This window comes from Salmo salar, chromosome 09 (genome assembly GCF_965601325.2).
Source record: "Salmo salar chromosome 09, fSalSal1, whole genome shotgun sequence".
Taxonomy (NCBI): Eukaryota; Metazoa; Chordata; class Actinopteri; order Salmoniformes; family Salmonidae; genus Salmo; species Salmo salar.
The window spans coordinates 16186187-16205127 of record NC_138299.1 but is presented as its reverse complement, the minus strand read 5'-3'; the positions used below and the strand labels follow the sequence as shown (position 1 = coordinate 16205127).

Sequence of the window (18941 nt, the reverse complement as noted above, 5' to 3'; positions counted from 1 at the left end):
TATTCATTTGAATATGTAAATATGTTTTAGATGTGATAAATTAAAACAACGCTGATACAATTATTCACGTTACTATGCAAGACATGAAGTATCACTTGTATGTACTCATTATTTTATTTACTGATTGTTGCACTTTTGAAGGTTACTGGCACATAGGATGATGGCACATTGGCCAATGGTGGTGTTCTCCAACATCCTTGATGTGTCGGCCTACACCGTGTTTGTGGTGTGGATGGAGGTGAATCCAGGCTGGAAGCAGGGGAAATTCTTCAAGAGGAGACTATTCCTAGAAGTGTTGGGGAAAGCCATGGTGGCACCCCTCATTCAAAGGCGCCAACACCTTCCTCCAACACCATCCTCTGCTGGATTGGTGAGAGATAAACAAGGGCCAGAAGCAAGATCTACGGCCACCAGAGACAGAAGAGACAAAAGGAAGAGATCTGTGTGCACCAAGAGATGTCAAAACGAGCATTATGTTCCATAAATGCAGTGCATATATTTGCAAGGCACATGCAACAACAGGTGCATGTCCAACAGGTGCATGAGAACACACAACATGCAACCACCATTGATTGACAGATTTGAATGTTTTTGTTATTGTTAGTAATACTGTTATTGTTACTTTTGTTCTTTAATGTGTTCAGACATTCATTTTGTAATATGGTAAAGTTCTCATGTGTAGTTTTGGGCCTATGTCCTTTCTTTACTAATTAAATCATACCGGTCAGTTTTGAACAGATGTTATTTTGTACCACTATTAAAATAAATTTGAAATGGTTTCAAAACAAATGTCCCTGTTAAACTTTGACGCAAAGTAGTCTGTGATAAATAGCACAATATGTTTCATCTGAGTATTTGTTATAGTCAAAATAATCCATACATTATGCTTTTTTTACTCAAACTCTATTATTGCACACAGAGTGAGTCCATGCAACTTATGTGAATTGTTAAGCAAATGTTCACTACTGAACTTATTTAGGCTTGCTTTAACCTCCCTGGGCAAGGTGGGACGCTAATAATAATAATAATCACACAGCCATTTTCAAAGCAAGCATATATGTCACAAAAACCAAAACCACAGCTAAATGCAGCACTAACCTTTGATGATCTTCATCAGATGACACTCCTAGGACATTATGTTATACAATACATGCATGTTTTGTTCAATCAAGTTCATATTTATATAAAAAAAAAGCTTTTTATATTAGCATGTGATGTTCAGAACTAGCATACCCACCGCAAACTTCCAGTGACTTTACTAAATTACTCACGATTAACGTTCACAAAATACATAACAATTATAGATACAGAACTCCTTTATGCAATCGCGGTGTCAGATTTTAAAATAGCTTTTTGGCAAAAGCACATTTTGCAATATTCTGAGTAGATAGCCCAGCCATCACGGCTAGCTAATTTGACATCCGCCAAGTTTGACCCTCACCAAACTCAGATTTACTATAAGAAAAATTGGATTACCTTTGCTGTTCTTCGTCAGAATGCACTCCCAGGACTTCTACTTCAACAACAAATGTTGTTTTGGTTCCAAATAATCCATAGTTATAATCAAATAGCTCCGTTTTGTTTGTGCGTTCAGGTCAGTATCCGAAGGGTGACGCGCGAGCGCATTTCGTGACAAAGAATTTCAAAATATTCCATTACCGTACTTCGAAGCATGTCAAACGCTGTTTAAAATCAATTTTTATGCTATTGTTCTCGTAAAATAGCGATAATATTCAAACCGGGCGACGTTGTATTCATTCAAAGACTGAAAAAAAACATAGAGTCGTCTCGTGGACGTGCATCTCCAGTGTCATTGTTCCCTGCCTGACCACTCACAAAAACTCCTGCTGTTTTTCGCCCAGAGACTGCAGAAAAGTCATTCCACTTTCTGGCGCCTTCTGAGAGCCAATGGAAGCCTTAGAAAATGTCACGTTACAGCAGAGATGCTGTATTTTTGATAGAGATGCCACAGAAGGAGAACAAATTGTCAAACAGGGTACTTCCTGTATGGAATCTTCTTAGGTTTTGGCCTGCCATATGAGTTCTGTTATACTCACAGACACCATTCAAACAGTTTTAGAAACTTTAGAGTGTTTTCTATCCAAATCCACTAATTATATGCATATTATCAGCCGTGCAAATACTGCCCCCTAGCCCCAACAGGAAAGGGGTTCATTTTTTATTAATTAAAAAAAACTTAGTGGGGGAAAAATACACTGACGTGATGGGGTATTGTGTATGCAGTAGGCCAGTGACAAAAAAATCTCAATTTAAAATTCAGACTGTAACACAACAAAATGTGGAAAAAGTCATGGGGGGTGAAAACTTTCTGAAGACTAATAGGAGTATATAAAGCCAAAGTCATTCCATTACTCTCTATCATCATCATCAAAACAATTCTCCAGTTTAGCAAACTAGCTATAACATTACATTGCAGTACATTTTAGGTATGGCAAACTAGCTAAACTTGGCTAGCTTGGCTTGTAGTGGTATTAGCAAGCACCGTTATGGCCAAATTTATCACCAAATTGTACTGTATTGAACAACTCTGCCTCCTGTAAAAAGAGAGGTCATATTTCTAGCTAGCTACCGACAGCAAAACAACTTAGTAGTTTGTCATTTGCCCACCTGAGTCCTGGACTAACTTGTCTAAGCTGCCCCTGCTGCTTGCTGGTCTCGCAATTTTTCTCTCTCACTGTCTCTACTCCTCTTCCGTGTATTCCGGCTCAAATAAATAGGGCTGTATGTTTCCATGTAAAAGAACATTAAAAACATAATAATTGTAGTCCAGCTCATCTTGGAAAGAGGAATCATCAGAAGCAGCCATTGTAGCTAATTATTTAGCAATCTCGGCTAGACAGTGCACGGTAACATAGCTCCAGTAACTAGTACCACCCCCGTATTTCCGCTTGAATTTACCTGCAAAAAATTAAATGCTAATTAATGTGGTGATCTGGATGAGACTGCCGAATCAAGGCAAAGGTAAGAATCTCTGGATTAACTATCTAACGTTAGCTAAATGTAGTAATTAATAAATTGGCTACATTTCTTTTAATTGACAATTCTGTGAACTGTCTTTAAATTGACAATACCTGTTTAGCAAAGGTTTCAGCTAGAGATGACGTGCAGGAGCTTGCAGGGATTTGTAGTTTTGCATGTCTACTGTGATGTTAATTAGCATTTTTGAATATGAGAGTAAATAGAGCCGATATATATTGATAAGTCACTTTGTCCGAGAGAGATTTATATGGTTATCAAAACGTCACACCATGGTAAGTTTACATGAAACACAGCCCTTATTTTTTATGTTTCTAAAATCCCCTATGGGAAAAATGAATGGTGTAAAAACGATTGGAACCATTTCCCTGTTTGACTGCTAGGTTTTATGGGTATTATGACTCATGCCGTGGTACTCTATGGCTCTATTGAACAAGGACAACCATATCTACTCTCTGCTAGCGTGATCGTGCAATCTGGGAAACACAAAGGCACAATAATTGCTACACAACATGACCATTCAGTTTTAGATCTGATAGCAGGCTCAATCAACAAATTACGTCATTGATTGAACTCAACCGGCTCGAAAATTCTAAAACACAGCTATAGTGCATAATTATGTCTGAAACACCCTCTCATCAATCAGAATTATGCAGAGAAACTGGAAAAACACCCCACACTAGCAGTGAAGTTCCCCCTTTAAAAATCTACCTAGAACCATGATTAAAAAAACCCATCTTTAATGTAAAGCCCAAAAGGTAGGCTACCATTATGTCAGATCGTGAAACGGTTGTTCAAATACGATTTTACCTGGCCAAATTATTAGATGGCCTGCAAAAAATAGGAACTACATTTTTTATGCACAAAACATCAACGTGGACCAGATTGACTGCTCTCCATCCCCACTATTAATTGTCTGCAGTGAGAATTCACTTTCTTTCGATAATTATTTTGTCATTTATCTGCAGAAAAAAAAGCAGTAGTAGCAGTATGCAAATCAGGGAGCGAAATTAACGGCTCTTTCACCGATGCTATTCTTTTCCCTGCGTTCACCAAAAAGATCCGTTCGCGAACGACCAATCACTATTGCATGCCATAGAAGAGCGCACTTATGCTCCTAGTGGCCATGGCCAGAACTGAGAGCAGAATGGATGAAAGTTAGATAAAGTTGATAACGATGAAGATGCATTAAGTTCTGTTATAAAAAACTTGTCACATTACATATTGAAGGTTCTCATGAGAGAAACATGAGAACATACTTCACCTTGAACAAGCGGAGTTGGTGCGTTTGGCTACTTCATCCTCTTTCGTTGTACGCACTCCCCGCATTAACAAAGAGGACAGATCCAGTGCGCGGTAGGCTACAGCGGGAAGGTAGGTGAGGAGGAGATACGATTGATTATATTTGTACGAGGAGGAAAAGAAAGGGATACAAATAAATAATTATACTTTCAAGTTTAAAGGGTGTGCAGGCCTACAGTTTATTTGTTCACTGATTAAAAAGCTTGATAAATGCGTCACTGTTTGGATAGAAAGACATGTGTCTCAGACAACTTTCAAATGTCTCTGTGACGGGTTTCGTGTTGGTAGAAAAACGAAATGTTTTCTCTTCTCCTTCCTTGTATGAATATATACGTTGAGTTTTAGTATTTCTGATGGGACGACTGAGTTGCGCCTATAAATTCATTTTAGGGGAAGGTGCGGTTCTGTAACTAGCGCTACATGCATTCAACTTCGTTTGGCTATCAATCATCCAATTTAGATATTGAATAGGGCCTTCGTGTATATTTAACATGGGAGATCAATGCAAACGCCCAAAGCCACTGAGGTTTGAATGATCCTCGTCATTAGTCAGCCACAAATGTGGATAATTAAAGATGAGTACCGCCAGCTCCTTAGTCACATATTGGCACGCGTTGGACAGATCTCACTGACAGATTAGACGACCAGATTTATGATACAGGCACTGTTTTATTAAAGCTACTAAAATTGAGTTGTGGGATTCTATTGTCATCTGTTCTATCCCTCACTAAAATGTGTTTTGGTTTGTTGCAGACTTTTTGTTTTTCTCCAAAGATGGTGCACAATTCAAATCAACATTCAAATGAACATGGTGCAGAACCAAGATGTCTATCTAATGTTTAGTCTGGGTGTAACACTCATGTCCTCTCTCTTACTGGACATATGCAGGAGGGTCAGATTCAAGTGATTGCTTTCCATGTGAAACAAGTAGTATTTTCCCCTTAGCACTTCTCTAATCCCTTTTAATATAGATTGGTGTCTCGCCGAGGGGGTTTTGAGAATTGCTGTGTGCGGGATGTGTTATTCATTGGTGCATAATTTCCCTTATGGAACATTACATAATTAATTGTGCAGTGCCATATTAGAGATGATTAATCGTACTGATTTGTTGTGCAGGTCTCCTCTGCAGCCTCAGCTCTGTCCTGACAGATAGCCAATAAAGGCCAGGGCCACTGGTGTGTTGTCTACTTTCCCACTACATCATGGGTAACTTCTCCACCAAGGACAACCATGGACCCACAGGTACCCTCTGCCCCCCCCCCACCCCCACCACCACACACACACACACACACACACACACACACACACACACACACACACACACACACCACACACACACACTCCTCACTTAACCTGTCAACCCTCCTGATGTGCTGAACAGCTGTCTCTGAAGTCTTTTGACTTTTCCTTCAGAGAACAAAGACCCGGAGGGATGCTCAAATATCTATTTCAGCTTTTAAAAAATGGTGAAAAGACCGAATGGGGATAGACAGGGAGGCATTAATGGAGAGAAGGAATGAGACAAGAGGGATTGAGCAGAGACTGGATCCATCTCTCCATTTGTGTTCCCCAATCTCCAGAGTGTGTGTGGGTCAGGGGGTAGGAATCTTGGCTTGGTTCCTGTGTGTGTGTTGCTCGGTGGTCATTCTCCTCGCGTCCCCTTGCGATTTGTCCGGCTTTGCTACCCAAGCTGTGATGAATCTGCAGAATTCCCCGGCTCAGCACAAGGGCAACGGATGAATCATGGCAAGCCTAATGCTGGCGGACTGACGCATACACACATTATGGCTTGGAATGGGTGAATAGAAGACAGCGGTGGAAGTGGGAAGTTACGGCCAGTCACTGAGTTTTCTGTGGGTTAGAGTGACCTGATTATGATGCATCACTTTCCATAACTTGTATTGTTGAACTCTATCAGGAATGATATCCATTAAGCCTAGAGCATATCTGTTTAAACCAAGGACAAAGGAGGACTGGTATACCAGTGGTGGTATAGATCAGCAGCACAGAGCAGAGGAATGTGTGTCTCCTGACAAGCAATGGCCCATTCATACTGAGAATGACAGCCTGAGTATTGTGGGGGGTCGATGGTCTGGATTAGTCATCCTGGCAGCTTTGCATGCCATCACACGGTACATGCCCAACCAGTGACCACTGCACTCAATCTCTCACACTCTCGTTGGCTGTCTCTCTGGGTGTCTCTCTGGGTGTCTCTCTGGCTGTGTCTCTCTGGCTGTGTCTCTTACTCACACTTTTGCATTGTTGCTCTTATTCTCTCCAGGGCCCAACTTGGATGTGTTCCACACCCCCCCTACTTCTCCAGTGACCTCCACCCTTCCTGCTCTCACTCAGATCACACCCTCTACACCAGGCCAGCCGGTCCCAGCCACAGCTCCGGCCCCAGCCTCAGCTCCAGCCCTAAGTGGGAAGAGACTACTACCCTCCCTGCCTGTCAGCCCAGGCTATTCTGTGATTGGTCCTGGGTTTATCTCCCTGCAGGGCAAGACAGGAAGTGATGCAGCAGCGCCTGAAAGGCGGGTTGTGATGGGGTGTAATGGAGGCCCCACCTGCTCTACTCCCAGGAGTCCTGTATCCCAGGGGAATAGCTCAACGATTAGCCCCACCAAGAGTCCTCCATCTCTGGATAGCCCCTTGTTTTCACCCGGCCCGGTCAGCCCTTCTGAGCATAGCGGGAAGGAAAAGGACAGTGGGCTGAGCACATCCATGCTGGAGGTCCATAGGACTGCAGACAACCAGGGAGAGCTGGAGAGACTGGTGGAGGAGTGTAGGACAGCACTGGGTCTCAGCCCCAGTCAGTATGCTGCACTGAGAAGCGCGGGTAAGAGCAGCACATACTGTATGTAGACATTAACAGACCCTCTTTCTAGCAATGCCTAAAATAATCCCACAATGCCATATTTCTGAAATGCATGATCTCATACCTCTGAACAAACACATATTTTTCTCTTCTCCTCTCTCACTTTCCTTTTCTCTCTCCCCATCTATTAGATGTATTGAAGCATCTGCTGGTGGAACGTCAGAAGTTGACCGTAGAGGTCCAGAGTCTGAGGGAGACCATGCAGGTGAGAAAGATTAACAAGACATTCCAGTAAACAATGAACTGACCTGTTTCCAAATCAGGAAACAGATTCTACATACTGTAACCCTTCAGCTTTAGCCTAGTCCCAGATCGACTTGTGCTTTAGCCAACTCTTCTAACTATTGTTGTCATGCCATGGACTACCTTTGGCATGACAACAAAGGAACACTGCAGAGAAGTTGGCTAAAGCACAACAGATGTGGAACGAGGGTCATCATTGCTACAAACTCAGACAATAGAACATGACAGATTCCCAGGTGTGTTTTTAGGTTGGACAGTGTTGCTACTATACTTTATTTAGCATTTGTCGAAGTATACTGAATAAAAATATAAATGCAACAATTTCATTGATTTTACAGTTCATTTGAGGAAATCAGTCAATTGAAATAAATTTGTTATTTAGGCCCTAATCTATGGATTTCACATGACTGGGCGTATAGATATGCACAATTGTCCTCTCAATGGATATTGTCACTGTATTTTTGGCCATTTAAATTGCAATCGATAAAATGCAATTGTGTTGGTTGTCTGTAGCTTATGCCTGCCCATGCTGTAACCCCACTGCCACCATGGGGCACTCTGTTCACAATGTTGACATCAGCGAACTGCTTGCCCACACGACGCCATACACGTGGTCTGCGGTTGTGTGGCTGGTTGGACGTACTGCCAAATTCTCTGAAACGACATTGGTAGAGAAATTAACATTCAATTCTCTGGCACCGACTCTGGTGGACATTCCTGCAGTCAGCATGCCAATTGCACACTCCCTCAACTTGAGACATCTGTGGCATTGTGGTGTTTGACAAAACTGCACATTTTAGCGTGGTCTTTCATTGTCCCTAGCACAAGGTGCACCTGTGTAATGCTCATGCTGTTTAATCAGCTTCTTCATATGCCACACCTGTAAGGTGAATGGATTATCTTTGCAAAGGAGAAATGCTTACTTACAGGGATGTAAAAAAATGTGTGCACAACATTTTTGAGAAATAAGCTTTTTCTGTGTATTGAACATTTCTGGGATCTTTTATTTCAGCTCAGGAAACATGAGACCAACACATTACATTTACAGTTGAAGTCAGAAGTTTACATACACCTCAGCCAAATACATTTAAACTCAGTTTTTCACAATTCCTGACATTTAATCCTAGTAAAAATGTCCTGTCTTAGGTCAGTCCCCCTTTTTCCTGGTCATTATGGCCAAACAGTTCTATTTCAGACCAGAGGACATTTCTCCAAAAAGTACAATCTTTGTCCCCATGTGCAGTTGCGAACTGTAGTCTGGCTTTTTTATGGCGGTTTTGGAGCAGTGGCTTCTTCCTTGCTGAGCGGCCTTTCAGGTTATGTCGATATAGGATACGTTTTACTGTGGATATAGATACATTAGTACCCGTTTCATCCAGCATCTTCACAAGGTCCTTTGCTGTTGTTCCGGGCTTGATTTGCACTTTTTGCACCAAAGTACGTTCATCTCTAGGAGACAGAACACGTCTCCTTCCTGAGGAGTATGACGGCTGTGTTTAAAAAAATATATATTTCACCTTTATTTAACCAGGTAGGCAAGTTGAGAACAAGTTCTCATTTACAACTGCGACCTGGCCAAGATAAAGCAAAGCAGTGTAACACAGAGTTACACATGGAGTAAACAAACAAGCCAATAACACAACAAGTCAATGATACAGTAGAAAAAAAGAGTCTATATACAGTGTGTGCAAAAGGCATGAGGTAGGCAATAAATAGGCCATAGTAGCAAATAATTACAATTAAGCAGATTAACACTGGAGTGATAAATGAGCATATGATGATGTGCATGTAGAGATACAGGTGTGCAAAAGAGCAGAAAAGTAAATAAAATAAAAACAGTAAGGGGATGAGGTAGGTAGATAGGGTGGGCAATGTACAGATGGACTATGTACAGCTGCAGCGATCGGTTAGCTGCTCAGATAGCTGATGTTTAAAGTTGGTGAGGGAAATAAAATCCTCCAACTTCAGCGATTTTTGCAATTCGTTCCAGTCACTGGCAGCAGAGAACTGGAATGAAAGGCGGCCAAATGAGGTGTTGACTTTGGGGATGATCAGTGAGATATACCTGCTGGAACGTGTGCTACGGGTGAGTGTTGTTATCGTGACCAGTGAACTGAGATCAGGTGGAGCTTTACCTAGCGTAGACTTCTGGATGACCTGGAGCCAGTGGGTCTGGCGACGAATATGTAGCGAGGGCCAGCCGACTAGAGCATACAGGTCGCAGTGGTGGGTGGTATAAGGTGATTTGGTAACAAAACGGATGGCACTGTGATAGACTGCATCCAGTTTGCTGAGTAGAGTATTGGAGGCTATTTTGTAGATGACATCGCCAAAGTCGAGGATCGGTATGATAGTCAGTTTTACGAGGGTATGTTTGGCGGCGTGAGTGAAGGAGGCTTTGTTGCAAAATAGAAAGCCGATTTTTGGATTGGAGATGTTTAATATGAGTCTGGAAGGAGAGTTTACAGTCTAGCCAGACACTTAGGTATTTGTAGTGGTCCACATATTCTAGGTCGGAACCGTCCAGGGTGGTGATGCTAGTCGGGCGGGCGGGTGCAGGCAGCGAACGGTTGAAAAGCATGCATTTGGTTTTACTAGTGTTTAAGAGCAGTTGGAGGCCATGGAAGGGGTGTTGTATGGCATTGAATTGAGAATTGAACTCTGTGCTACCCCCATAGACTGCCAGAGGTCCGGAAAACATGCCCTCCGATTTGACACACTGAACTCTGTCTGCAAAGTAGTTGGTGAACCAGGCGAGGCAGTCGTTAGAAAAACCAAGGCTATTGAGTCTACCGATAAGAATACGGTGATTGACAGAGTCAAAAGCCTTGGCCAGGTCGATGAAGACGGCTGCACAGTACTGTCTTTTATTGATGGCGGTTATGATATCATTTAGTACCTTGAGCGTGGCTGAGGTGCACCCGTGACCGGCTCGGAAACCGGATTGCACAGCGGAGAAGGTACGGTGGGATTCAAAATGGTCGGTAATCTGTTTATTAACTTGGCTTTCGAAGACTTTGGATAGGCAGGGCAGGATGGAAATAGGTCTGTAACAGTTTGGGTCTGGGGTGTCACCCCCTTTGAAGAGGGGGATGACCGTAGCAGCTTTCCAATCTTTAGGGATCTCGGACGATACGAAAAAGAGGTTGAACAGACTGGTAATAGGGGTTGCAACAATGGCAGCGGATAGTTTTAGAAAGAGAGGGTCCAGATTGTCTAACCCAGCTGATTTGTACGGGTCCAGGTTTTGCAGCTCTTTCAGAACATCTGCTATCTTGGCTTGGGCGAGTAGCTGCGGGCGGGGGGGGGGGCCGGGGTTGGAGTAGCCAGGAGGAAGGCATGGCCAGTGGCCAGGCATGGATTTTAGTGTCCCAAAACTTTTTGGAGTTAGAGCTACAGGATGCAAATTTCTGCTTGAAAAAGCGAGCCTTTGCTTTCCTGACTGACTGCGTGTATTGGTTCCTGACTTCCCTGAACAGTTGCGTATCACGGGGACTATTCGATGCTATTGCAGTCCGCCACAGGATGTTTTTGTGCTGGTCAAATGAGGGTGCCTGGTGACATGCAGGGCCTGGGTTTACCTCCACATCACCCGAGGAACAGAGGAGGAGTAGGATGAGGGTACGGCTAAAGGCTATCAAAACTTGTCGCCTAGAGCGTTGGGGACAGAGAATAAGAGGAGCGGATTTCTGGGCGTGATAGAATAGATTCAGGGCGTAATGTGCAGACAGGGGTATGGTGGGGTGCGGGTACAGCGGAGGTAAGCCCAGGCACTGAGTGATGATAAGAGAGGTTGTATCTCTGGACATGCTGGTTATAATGGGTGAGGTCACCGCATGTGTGGGAGGTGGGACAAAGGAGGTAACAGAGGTATGATGAGTGGAACTAGGGGCTCCATTGTAAACTAAAACAATAACTAACCTAAGCAACAGTATACAAGGCATATTGACATTGTGGTCCCATGGTGTTTATACTTGCGTACTATTGTTTGTACAGATGAATGTGGTACCTTCAGGCATTTAGAAATTGCTCCCAAGGATGAACCAGACTTGTGGAGATCTACAATTTTTTTTTCTGAAGTGTTGATTTCTTTTGATTTTCCCATGATGTCAAGAAAAGAGGCAGTGTGTTTGAAGGTAGGCCTTGAAATACATCCACGGGTACACCTCCAATTGACTCAAATGATGTCAATTAGCCTATCAGAAGCTTCTAAAGCCATGACATCATTTTCTGGAATTTTCCAAGCTGTTTAAAGGCACAGTCAACTTAGTGTATGTAAACTTCTGACCCACTGGAATTGTGATACAGTGAAATAATCTGTCTGTAAACAATTGTTGGAAAAATGACAAAGTAGATGTCCTAACCGACTTGCCAAAACTATAGTTTGTTAACAAGAAATTTGTGGAGTGGTTGAAAAACGAGATTTAATGACTCGTAAACTTCCGACTTCAACTGTATTTTTGTTCATTGTACTTGGAGAGGTGTATTGGAGAGTTTTTGGTGAATAAGTTTAGAAACATAAACAGGAAATTACACAATCCCAGAGGCAGAGGTCGGGGCTGGGGTTCACCGCATGTAACCTCTTAGCTCAGGAGATAACAACAAAAGACATCCTGTCATCTCCACCCAGAACCCAGAAATGGAACAGAGCAAGGGCCTCTGGGAGACGCGGTCCTGCTAAATGGCCTCTTCCTGTCCTAGACCCCTCCTGAGATCCTGAGAGGTCAAGGAGGAAACGCTCTGAGATAATCTTGATCTCCCCTTTTATGCACACACACAAACTGTACATACAATATATACATACAGTGCCTTCAGAAAGTATTCATACCCCTTGGCTTAGTCCACATTTAGTAGTGTTACAGCCTGAATTCAAAATTGATTTAATTGATTTTCTTGCTCATCTACTCACAATACCCGATAAGGACAAAGTGACAACATGTTTTTAGACATTTTAGCAAATTTTATGAAATGTAGAAATATCTAATATACATAAGTATTCACACCCCTGAGTCAATACATGTTAGGCTCACCTTTGGCAGCGATTCCAGCTGTGAGTCTTTCAGGGTAAGTGCTTTGCACACCTGGATTGTACAATATTTTCACATAAAAAAAATTATACAAAAAAAAACGATTTTCAAGCTCTGTCAAGTCGGTTGTTGATCATTGCTAGACATCCATTTTAAAGTCTTGCCATAGATTTCCAAGCCTATTCGAGTCAAAACTAACTAGGCCACTCAGGAACATTCAATGTCGTCTTGGTAAGCAACTCCAGTGTATATTTGGCCTTGTTTATGGTCAGTGGTTCCTAAGCGCTCTTGGTTAATGTACAACCAAGTACTTTTTTGCTATGCCTGGAGTACCCCTGAAGTACCCCCTTGTGCATTTTACCAGTAAGCCTATGGTCTCATGAATCTTGAAGTACCCCCTAGTACTTGGGAAACACTGTTTTAGGTTATTGTCATGCTGAAAGTTGAATTTGTCTCCCAGTGTCTGTTGAAAAGCACACTCCTCTAGAAATGTTTCTATGCTTAGCTCTTAGCTCCGTTTGTTTTTACCCTAAAAAAACTCCCTTCCCGATGACAAGCATATTAGTAAATATTTAGTGGTACTCAGTGCTGTTGGATTTTCCCCGACGATAACGCTTTGTATTCTTTGCCATATTTTTTGCAGTTTTACTTTAGTGCTTAATTCAAACAGGATGCATGTTTGGGAATATTTTTCTATACAGGCTTCCTTAATTTTACTCTGTCAATTAGGTTAGTATTGTTGAGTTACTACAATGTTGTTTATCCATCCTCAGTTTTCTACTATCACAGCCATTAAACTCTGTAACTGTTTTAAAGTCACCATTGGCCTCATGGTAAAATCCCTAAGTGGTTTCCTTCCTTTCCGACAACTGAGTTAGGAAGGACGCCTGTATCTTTGTAGTGACTGGGTGTATTGATACACCATCCACAGTGCAATTAATAACTTCCCTGTGCTCAAAGGGATATTCAATGTCTGTTTTTTTTACCCCATCTACCAATGTGTGCTATTTGTTGCGAGGCATTGGAAAACCTCCCTGGTCATTGTGGTTGAATCTGTTTGAAATACAATTATCAGCTGAGCAGTGAATGTGTGAGGTACAGCGATGAGGTAGTCATAAAAAATAATGGTAAACACTATTGAATCAAATCAAATGTACACTGCTCAAAAAAATAAAGGGAACACTTAAACAACACAATATAACTCCAAGTCAATCACACTTCTGTGAAATCAAACTGTCCACTTAGGAAGCAACACTGATTGACAATACATTTCACATGCTGTTGTGCAAATGGAATAGACAACAGGTGGAAATTCTAGGCAATTAGCAAGACACCCCCAATAAAGGAGTGGTTCTGCAGGTGGGGACCACAGACCACTTCTCAGTTCCTATGCTTCCTGGCTGATGTTTTGGTCACTTTTGAATGCTGGCGGTGCTTTCACTCTAGTGGTAGCATGAGACGGAGTCTACGACCCACACAAGTGGCTCAGGTAGTGCAGCTCATCCAGGATGGCACATGAATGCGAGCTGTGGCAAGAAGGTTTGCTGTGTCTGTCAGCGTAGTGTCCAGAGCATAGAGGCGCTACCAGGAGACAGGCCAGTACATCAGGAGACGTGGAGGAGGCCGTAGGAGGGCAACAACCCAGCAGCAGGACCGCTACCTCCGCCTTTGTGCAAGGAGGAGCAGGAGGAGCAATGCCAGAGCCCTGCAAAATGACCTCCAGCAGGCCACAAATGTGCGTGTCTGCTCAAACAGTCGGAAACAGACTCTATGAGGGCCCGATGTCCACAGGTGGGGGTTGTGCTTACAACCCAACACCGTGCAGGACGTTTGGCATTTGCCAGAGAACACCAAGATTGGCAAATTCGCCACTGGCGCCCTGTGCTCTTCACAGATGAAAGCAGGTTCACACTGAGCACGTGACAGACGTGACAGTCTGGAGACTAATGCAAGACAATGCTAGACCTCATGTGGCTGGAGTGTGTCAGCAGTTCCTGCAAGAGGAAGGCATTGATGCTATGGACTGGCACGCCCGTTCCCCAGACCTGAATCCAATTGAGCACATCTGGGACATCATGTCTCGCTCCATCCACCAACGCCACATTGCACCACAGACTGTCCAGGAGTTGGCGGATGCTTTAGTCCAGGTCTGGGAGGAGATCCCTCAGGAGACCATCCGCCACCTCATTAGGAGCATGCCCAGACGTTGTAGGGAGGTCATACAGGCACGTGGAGGCCACACACACACACACACTACTGAGCCTCATTTTGACTTGTTTTAACCTGTTGGGGCTAGGGGGCAGTATTGAGAATTTTGAAAAAAATATGTGCCCATTTTTAACTGCCTCCTACACCAACTCAGAAGCTAGAATATGCATATTATTGTTCAGGTTTGGATAGAAAACACTCTGAATTTTCTAAAACTGTTTGAATGGTGTCTAAGTATAACAGAACTCATATGGCAGTCAAAACCCTGAGACAAATTCTGACAGGAAGTGGATACCTGATGTGTTGAAACACCTTTAAGCCTATGCCATTGAAACACACAGGGGCTTATTAATCTTTGAGCACTTCCTATGGCTTCCACTAGATGTCACCAGTCTTTAGAAAGTGGTTTGAGTCTTCTACTGTGAGAACTGAACGAACAAGAGCCTTGGAACGGTGGTGGCCGATTAGACTCTGGCGCGCGAGTTCATGTTGGGTACTCTCGTTCCAATACGTTTTAAAAGAGAATGCAATCGTCCGCCTTGAATATTATTCATGTTCTGGTTAAAAAAGGCACTAATGATTTATGCTATACAACGTTTGACATGTTTGAACGAACGTAAATATTTTTTTCCCCCTCGTTCATGAAGAGAAGTCCGGCGGGCATAGATCATGTGCTAACAACACAGAGCTTTTTGGACATAAATTATGAGCTTTTTCGAACAAAACTACATTTGTTATGGACCTGGGATTCCTGGAAGTGACATCTGATGAAGATAATCAAAGGTAATGGATTATTTACATAGTATTTTCGATTTTAGATCTCTCCAACATGGCGGTTAGTCTGTATCGCAAAGCGTATTTTTCTGGGCGCAGTGCTCAGATTATTGCAAAGTGTGATTTCCCAGTAAGGTAATTTTTAAATCTGGCAATCCGGTTGCGTTCAAGAGATGTAAATCTATAATTCTTTGAATGACAATATAATATTTTACCAATGTTTTCGAATAGTAATTATTTAATTTGTTGTGCTGATTGACTGGCGGTTATTGGAGGGAAACGATTTCCTCAACATCAACGCCATAGTAAAACGCTGTTTTTGGATATAAATATGAACTTGATAGAACAAAAAATGCATGTATTGTCTAACATAATGTCCTAGGAGTGTCATCTGATGGAGATTGTCAAAGGTTAGTGCATAATTTTAGCTGGTTTTCTGCTTTTGGTGACGCCTGTCTTTGAATTGACAAAACATTACACACAGCAATTGTCAATGTATTCTCCTAACATAATCTAACTTTATGCTTTCGCCGTAAAGCTTTTTTGAAATCGGACAACGTGGTTAGATTAAGGAGATGTTTATCTTTCAAAGGGTGTAAGATAGTTGTATGTTTGAGAAATTTGAATTATGACATTTAATTGTTTTCAAATTTGGCGCTCTTGATATTTCACCTGTTGTTGATAGGGTGTACCAGGGGTGGGACGCTTGCGTCCCACATAGCCCATAGAGGTTTTAAGGACATTACATCAAAGTTGGATCAGCCTGTAGTGTGGTTTTCCACTTTAATTTTGAGTGTGACTCCAAATCCAGACCTCCATGGATTTCCATAGATTTTTGTGTGATTTTGTTTTCAGCACATTCAACTATGTAAAGAAAAAAGTATTTAATAAGATTATTTCATTCATTCAGATCTAGGATGTGTTATTTTAGTGTTCCCTTTTATTTTTTTGAGCAGTATATTTATAAAGCCATTTTTCCATCAGCAGATGTCACAAAGTGTTATACAGAAGCCAGCAAGCAATGCAGACGTAGATGCATGGTGGCTAGGAAAAACTCCTCTTCTGGCTGTGTCGGGTGGAGATTATAAGAGTACATGGCCATTAAGGCCAGATTGAACATTTTGAAGAACAAAGGTTCATAGATGACCAGAAAGGTCAATCACAGTGGTTGTATTGGGTGCAACAGGTCAGTACCTTTCCCGCTCTCTCTCCCGTGTAGCTCGCTCTCCCCCGTGCAGCACGCTCTCTCGCTTTCCTGTGCCGCTCTCTCGCTTTCCCGTGCAGCTCGCTCCCGTGCCGCTCGCTCTCTCTCTCTCTCTCTCTCCCCCCAGTGGTGCTCTCGCTCCCGTGCCGCTCTAGCTCTCGCTCCCGTGCCGCTCTAGCTCCCGTGCCGCTCTAGCTCCCGTGCCGCTCTCGCTCCCGTGCCGCTCTCGCTCCCGTGCCGCTCTCGCTCCCGTGCCGCTCTCTCTCTCTCGCTCCCGTGCCGCTCTCTCTCTCTCGCTCCCGTGCCGCTCTCTCTCTCTCGCTCCCGTGCCGCTCTGTTGTGCCACGCTTTCTCTCTCTCTCTGGACATCTGAGGGGTCACCACCTCTCTGTCAGCATAGAAACTCTCGCTCCCGTGCCGTTCTCTCACTCCATCGCCTTTCTCTCGCTCCCGTGCCGCTCTCTCTCGCTCCCATGCCGCTCGCTCTCGCTCCCGTGCCGCTCTCTCTCGCTCCCGTGCCGCTCTCTCTCGCTCCCGTGCCGCTCTCTCTCGCTCTCTCGCTCACGTGCAGCTCTCTCGCTCATGTGCCGCTGTCTCGCGCGCTCTCTCGCGCTCTCTCACTCCTTGCCGCTCTCTCTTGTGCCACGCTTTCTCTCTCGCTCCCATGCCGCACTTTTGTGCCACGCTTTCTCTCTCCCTGTGCTCCTCTCTCTTTCTGGACATCTGAGGGGTCACCTCTAACCACCCCTCCCTCCCTCAGCACAGAAACTCAAACGACCTCACAACTGTTGCTCTCTCCTGATCCCACCTCTGCCCTTCGTCTTCCCTGTCTAGCCCCTCCTTCCTGTCCTTTCCTTCCACTCATCCTTCTCACCAAACCAATGTCCCATCCATCCACCCGGTCTCTTTCCCTGTCTATTGCGCCTGTCCGTGTGGTTGGGTAGGTTGGCTGATCTTTCCCCGTGGATTAAATGGCTCTCAGATCTGCTCTGGGATCAGTTCCAGTTGGACAGTGCTGCAGATTTCCAGCATTGAGCTGGTTTTGGCTCTGAAAACTGAGGTTGAATATGTTTACATGCCAAATGAAGGTTTTGTCAAATTTGCAATGCAGAATAAATGGTTGCGGCTGGGGAGAAGTTAGATATCCTGTGTGTGGGGGGTAGAAGCACGGTCTTTGATCTCGATGTGTCTAGTGAGCGTGAGTGTATCCACAGGCTTTGTAGGGACTGCTGTTGAAGAACTGAGCTGGTCTCTTAATGAGTATGGGAACTAGTTGTTCAATACACCCAAGTGAGTGTGGAAAGCTGCAGAAAACCCACGGCGAGTGAGTCTGTTTCCCCAAGTATGCATTAGGGAGTCTGGGTGGGGAAGTGAATGGAGGCTTGGGGACAGATGGATGGTTCTCTCTGTCTCTCTCTCACACACACACCAGCTGAGATATACACACAACTGGAATAACCACAACACTCCTGGAGAGACTATGCGGCATGAGTCTGTGCCTGTGGGGGATCACTAGGGATACCGAGAGGGAGTATGTGTGTGTGTGTGTCTAAGGGAGAATCAACAGTGTTATCTCTCTCTGTGTGAGGAGGAGTGCACCCTCCTGTTTCCTGTCTAAGACGTGCCCTATTTGGACACACTGACAGTTAGTTTAGCTGTACAGGCAGGATGCAGAACACATGCTACTAAAGGACGGGGTGGTTTAAGCCAATGGTTTCCCATTATGCTCTTTTAACCCATCTGGCATTATGAGTTGCATCATGTGTACTAATAAAAAGCACTTTGTGTCTGTTGCCATAAGGCAGTTTAAACTCTGAGGCTTTGAATCAAAGAATGTAAGAACGGGTTGTTCAGTGGTTGTCCGTGCTCTAAAGTTTACTGTGTTAGAGAGAGCGGTGAACTTCACTTTGTGGTTGTGTTGGAAGATAAAAGACCAAGGAGAGGTGTGAGTGAAAGAGAATATGCTCTCGTGTGTCCGTCCAATGCCGACATAATAGACCCCAGCTGTGGTCTAGAGTTGCTGGTCAGATGAGGAAACGAGCTGGCTCCAGTCTCTCCTCCTCCGCGTCTCTATCCATTCTTCTTCTAATTACCAAACAAGGCAACCCTTCCACACTCCCACATTTCTCTGTGGGGTCACATTGCAATGCTCACACACCCATTCTGCACTGATTCCATCTGTGCACATTACTTTATGTGCCGTTGCATGCTTGGTAACTGGATAGTGCTGTATTTCGGCTGCTCTCAACAGCTTTTCTCAGTGGTCCTTATCATTTTACCTTTTGGCTCAGCAACTCTGCTTGAGAGC

At 43.8% G+C, this 18941-nt stretch overlaps 1 protein-coding gene and 1 long non-coding RNA gene across 3 annotated transcripts in view; one reads left to right on the top strand and one right to left on the bottom strand.

The window, feature by feature from the left end:
- Positions 1-4104: 4104 nt before the first annotated feature.
- LOC106610774 (uncharacterized) overlaps positions 4105-18941 on the top strand; it is a 32251-nt gene continuing 17414 nt past the window's right edge. The window contains exons 1-4 of one of the 2 annotated variants that reach the window (XM_014210334.3): positions 4105-4371; positions 5416-5541; positions 6581-7138; positions 7309-7382. In XM_014210334.3, the coding sequence (XP_014065809.1) occupies positions 5502-5541; positions 6581-7138; positions 7309-7382 (672 nt within the window). In that variant the 5' untranslated portion in view covers positions 4105-4371; positions 5416-5501. Of the gene's footprint in view, positions 4376-5415; positions 5542-6580; positions 7139-7308; positions 7383-18941 lie in introns of both variants that reach the window. The other variant, XM_014210335.3, reaches the window with a different exon arrangement.
- LOC145857997 (uncharacterized) lies at positions 7658-17488 on the bottom strand. The gene is made up of 2 exons (XR_014378702.1): positions 16624-17488; positions 7658-8074 (listed from the first exon to the last, which is right to left on the bottom strand). It is a non-coding gene; the product is annotated as an uncharacterized LOC145857997 (long non-coding RNA).